The sequence below is a fragment of the Daldinia childiae genome (genome assembly GCF_008694065.1).
Source record: "Daldinia childiae strain JS-1345 chromosome Unknown Scaffold3, whole genome shotgun sequence".
Classification (NCBI taxonomy): Eukaryota; Fungi; Ascomycota; class Sordariomycetes; order Xylariales; family Hypoxylaceae; genus Daldinia; species Daldinia childiae.
Window position 1 is genome coordinate 1,901,855 of NW_022984644.1, and position 4,885 is coordinate 1,906,739.

At 47.5% G+C, this 4,885-nt stretch overlaps 1 protein-coding gene across 1 annotated transcript; it reads right to left on the reverse strand.

Annotated features, from left to right (window-relative positions):
- Nucleotides 1–992: 992 nt before the first annotated feature.
- On the reverse strand, nt 993–2,260 carry GL218_03244 (Zinc finger protein C25B8.19c; the record flags this gene model as incomplete). The annotated part of the gene is made up of 2 exons (XM_033579794.1): nt 993–1,129; nt 1,189–2,260. The coding sequence occupies 2 exons, from the start codon at nt 2,258–2,260 to the stop codon at nt 993–995; spliced, it is 1,209 nt and encodes a 402-aa protein (XP_033436671.1).
- Nucleotides 2,261–4,885: the final 2,625 nt, after the last annotated feature.

Sequence of the window (4,885 nt, forward strand, 5' to 3'; positions counted from 1 at the left end):
TATTTACCTACGTAGGCCGTCAATATCTCACGGAACTGTCTCCGAGTAGTAAATAATGTGTAATTGGGAAATGGTCGTAGTACGCGTGTCACAAGAAAATGCTGCCTGTAAAATCATGTTTTATATGCGATGTGGAATTTTATATTCGAGCCCGCAGTATACCGTAAACATTTATCTCTGTACCAACGCCGTATATATCAACAATTAGATTACAAAGGCAGTAGCGAATGTGAGGTTTCCTCGAGAGGAGACACCATAAAGGAGGCTCCCCGTACAGGGGAGAAATGCTCTGCCTTCCAGGGGTATATGCGAAGCGTAGCTAATAATACAGATTATCCTTTCTTCGCTCTCGCTCGTCCGTGTCACTTTTGGTCTTTCTCTTTTCTCGCTCCCAAGAAGCTGCCGCCACGGGAATTGTACGAAACGCCTGAGGCTGCCTGCTGCTGCTTCTCGATGTAAACGAATGCATGCGATCTTCGCCCGTCCCATAACCCCTTATATCCCAAACGCCGTCTGTGAGGGTATCTCCTCGAATGGGAAATAAAAACAACAATACAATCCCAAATACCCCCCCAGATGTGATGTGTGGCCTGACCCAACCCAATTGCAAGCCACGAGAGATAGACGCGAAGAAAAGACGATAAAACAATGCCACAAAATGAGCCCACCCAAATCTATAAGCTCATCCATGCACCCGGCGCTTCAAACTCTCCTGGATATCGCTCCAACCAGCAGCGCAAACGAATCTCGATGATGATATGATGATGGTGTCTTCGTACAAGAGACATAAATTTGCAACCCAATTTTGGTAGCATCAGATGGTGAAAAAAAAAAGATGCTGGTGATTAGTCTCCTCTAAAACCATTTGAGACCGAACCGAACGTGATTCAACATGAGGTATCCGCATAACAAGGATAATCGTAAACAATTCTAAATCGTAACTTTGAGCACAATTGAACATATTTTTGTCATGAAGCATTGACTTCTTTTTTTTAGTCGGAGTGATCGTCGTGGTGATCTTCCGATCCAGCATCGGACTTGGCATCGTTTTTATGTACCTTTCGGTGTCGACGCAGATTTGATACAACGGAAAAATGTCTCCCACAACCTTCAACTTCGCAACAGAATGCTATGCTTTTATGTCAGCTTTCGGTTCGGCTTCGCACATCTCAAGGTTTCAATACTCACGCTTTTCGCCCGTATGGCTATACATGTGCGTCTGAAGTGAGCTTGGTCGGGTAAATCGCTTATCGCAGACTTTGCACTTGTGCTTCTTTTGCGTACTCGATGAAACCTTTGAGCTGAACTGTCCCATCATTGATTGAGGAGCAGGGGGAGGCTGCGTCATTAAATTCGGTCGAGGCAACGTCCGGGAGGTGACCGACTCAATATCAGAGCCCGCCGTCGAGTAATCGCTCACGGACGAATCGACCGACCCCGCATAATATCCACTACCATAATTACTCGCCGAGGAAATAGATGAATTCGTCGAATGTGTCGAAGGGAAACCATACGAGTCGGCGGAGCCCCTACCTCGGTTTCCGGGAGGGTATATCGCCCTAGGGGTCTCTTGGCTCATCGCGAGCATACCTTGACCAGCGTCGAGAGCGTCCGCAAAGCTCCTCCGATCATCATTCTGAATACCTCTGTGATGCAAGTCAACCAACGAATTCCGGTGAGAGCGAGATGCGTCTGAGCCATGATCGACCATCGGCAGTGAAGAAATTGACGATTGGGAATACCTTCGGTTGTCGGCTTCTGGCGCGAGAGCGAACGTTGAGCGCATTGGTGCCGGCGCGTACCCGGATACGCTATCATAGGAACTCGGTGACGCCGAGTACGTCGCGTTTACCGGAGAGGCCGCCGTCGCCGTCGCGTACGCGGGCTCTCCGTATCCAGCTGACGTTGTTTGCATTCGGTTTAAATTTAAAAGATCTTGCGGCATATTGAGTAAGTCCTGCTGTCCATAGAGGTCCGCCATGAGAGTGCTACCTGCTGAAGATGCCGTCACCGGGATGCTGCCATATGGTGCCATTGAGGCACCACTGGTGCCTGTCCTGGCGGCGTGCTGCTTGGCCATAGAGTCGAGGCCACCCAAGTTGGCATTGAGCCCTTGCGAGTACATGCCGTGGCTGCCATGGTGTTGGCTAGATGAGCCCGCGGCCCAGGGGTTGGTGAAATGCGGAGGGTTGGAGTAGGAAGACATGTGTTCGAAGTTGAGGGCCCCGAGTCGTGATTGATTGTCAAGAGTCATAGTCATCTTCGACGCAATATATCATATAAGAATGGTTGGAAATATGAGGCTTTCCAACACTTGAAACCGACTCCTTATTTTTCCCTGTGTCAAAAAAAAGATAGATAGGAAAGTTTGGAATAGTTCGCTGATCAGATGCGGGATCCCGAAGGGGCACAGATTCGTGTCACCTTACCGAGGCGGTGACTTGTCTCTCAAGATCCAGTGAAGAAGATCCGTCACGAGCTACGGGAGGGGGATCAGCGAGCCTTAAGTGTGTTTGGCAGGACACTTCAGGAAGTATGCGACCAGGAACCCCCGAATAGGTGAACGAAGGTACACACTGGGGTCGGCCGGTACTTTTAAGGCCAGTCCAATCGTCTGAAGCTTAACGCTCTCCAGCAATTGGGACAGGTGGAACCAATGCCCTTTAGCTTACAGCAAGTCCAGTGACGACGGTGAACAGATTGATCGACAATCCAATGTCCCGTACTAAAGCAGGTCGGGGCAGGGTTGGACACACTGTAGGGTGCTACACAGAGCACGGTAGGGTAGGATATTGAAAAGATCGAACCGGGGCTGAAATTTGGAAAGATGGTGTCCAATTTGATAGCAGCCGTTTTAGGTCTTGACTGATCATGAGAATGTGGAGTTCGGTGGCTCGTTTCAAGACCGAAGCGTAGAAGATCAGCAGCGGCCAGATATCCGGGAGGTCAGATGTACATATAATTCGAGCGAGTGTACTTGTTGTTACAGGAGACCTAAGCAAGAAATCGCAGCACGAATGTTGATCTTTGTATGTATATAGTCCTCTATCACCTTGTTTTGTTTTGGTGTTTGGTGTTTAGGGACGAAGTTAGATGTTCCGTAATATAGACGGCGGTTTGTGCGGTTTAACCTTGGTTGGTCAACGTCGAGACGTAAGATGTTCCGTCGAAAGCGTTTATGAGGTGACGAGCGGAAGAGGCACAGGCTGAGATGGCAGGATGGCAGGCTTTACATACATAGATTGTCCGTCTTATTCGGCTACCTATGTTAGGTAGTTAGTCCTGGTAAGTTCCTAGTAGTTTAGGTGTGATGGGAGTGGCCAGCTAGTACGTCAACTAGCAGCACTAGAGAATTAAAGAAGTAGGGAATTCCAACGCGGACCTGTTAAAAGCATCCAGGGTATCAGGGTCTCCCTAACCCGCACCTCAAAGTGATAAATTGGGGCGAGTGGGACAAGAAGCACAGGGATCGAATACTTTAACGGAGGCGAAGAAAAAAAAGAGAGTTGAGGTACGGGAAATGCCATAAAAACTAGGTATGTAATAAGAAAGAGAGTGTGTGTACCGCGGTAGGTACGGTACGCAAATGAGAACATGGCAGGGTATGGTTGAAGGTAACGGCAAGGGTTCTACGGCTAAGGCTACGGGGGGTGCGGCCGCTGGGATGGCAGGATGACTAGCTAAATGTATGTACCGGTACGGGTGGACACTAACCAAACAGACAACCCTTGTCCGCTTTCCGTATAGATCATGTACCTACACGTACGAAGTACAATATACATATAGACGGAAGGCAGTACTGTACATATAGGTTAGTTACGAAGTGGTTAGTTACCTGTTAGTTAGTTAGTTAGTTAGTTAGTTAGTTAGTACCTATGCAATAAGGCTCATTCTTAGCTTACGCCACTGATGCGGAGGATGGGAGGATGGGGGTTGCCGTTATGCAGGGTCTGAAGGGAGCACAAAGCCGGCTTCAGCGCTTTTATCGCAAGTCTATTTTCTATTCTTTCTTTTTTTTTCCTTAGTTACCTAATATTGTCTCTTTATTCTTATTTTACTCCCGTCCCTGACTACTCAAGTACAACTCGAATCTATCCGATAAATTATCATATTTTCTCTAGGTAGTGACCATTTTGAATAACGGGTGGAAGGAGAAGAGTTTCAGTATTAGGGTATGTACATATGCTACACAATACTTGGACACGGTACTTGCAGTCGGGCTTCCCATCTGTCCATCTATCCCACAACATGACCCTTTCCTCTTTAGTGGGAAGGATGAAGCTAAGAGTGACCTAGCTTGGGTCTCCTGGCAACTACCTACGTCATGCGGTGTGTGAATAGTGATTAGATACAATTAAGATGCTCCACAAAAGTGGTTCCTCAAAGTGAGCGAAGAATATGCACCTGCTTTTCCATGATCCAAGACACAACATCATTGAACCCACGTTTGATGACTAAAGACAGTCGGAGGTCTCTGTCCCGGTGTCAAGGGATGATGAATAAGTAGGAAAGAAATGGCGCTGGAGAAAGGGAAATTTGTTTTGTCTTTCTTATCCGGAACTGATAATTACCACTATTTTTTTTACCATCATGCGTATTTTCTTTTTCCATCGTATCGAAAACCCAACGGCATCTAAGCCAAGTATTTTCATGTTCGGTCCCGCACTATAATCGTGGCGGCAGTGTGGCCTTCGTGTCCAGCCCACGATATCTTGGCATTTTTAGAACAGCGATTACGGCGCAGTGTGATAAGAATGGAATGAACCCAACCAGAGGACCAGAGAAATGACGATGAAATAGCCACGCCTACCATTTACATACGTATGGATAGGAGTAATGGAGTAGGACTTTACATACCAAAAGTGCTCGGGATGAAACCGAGGGT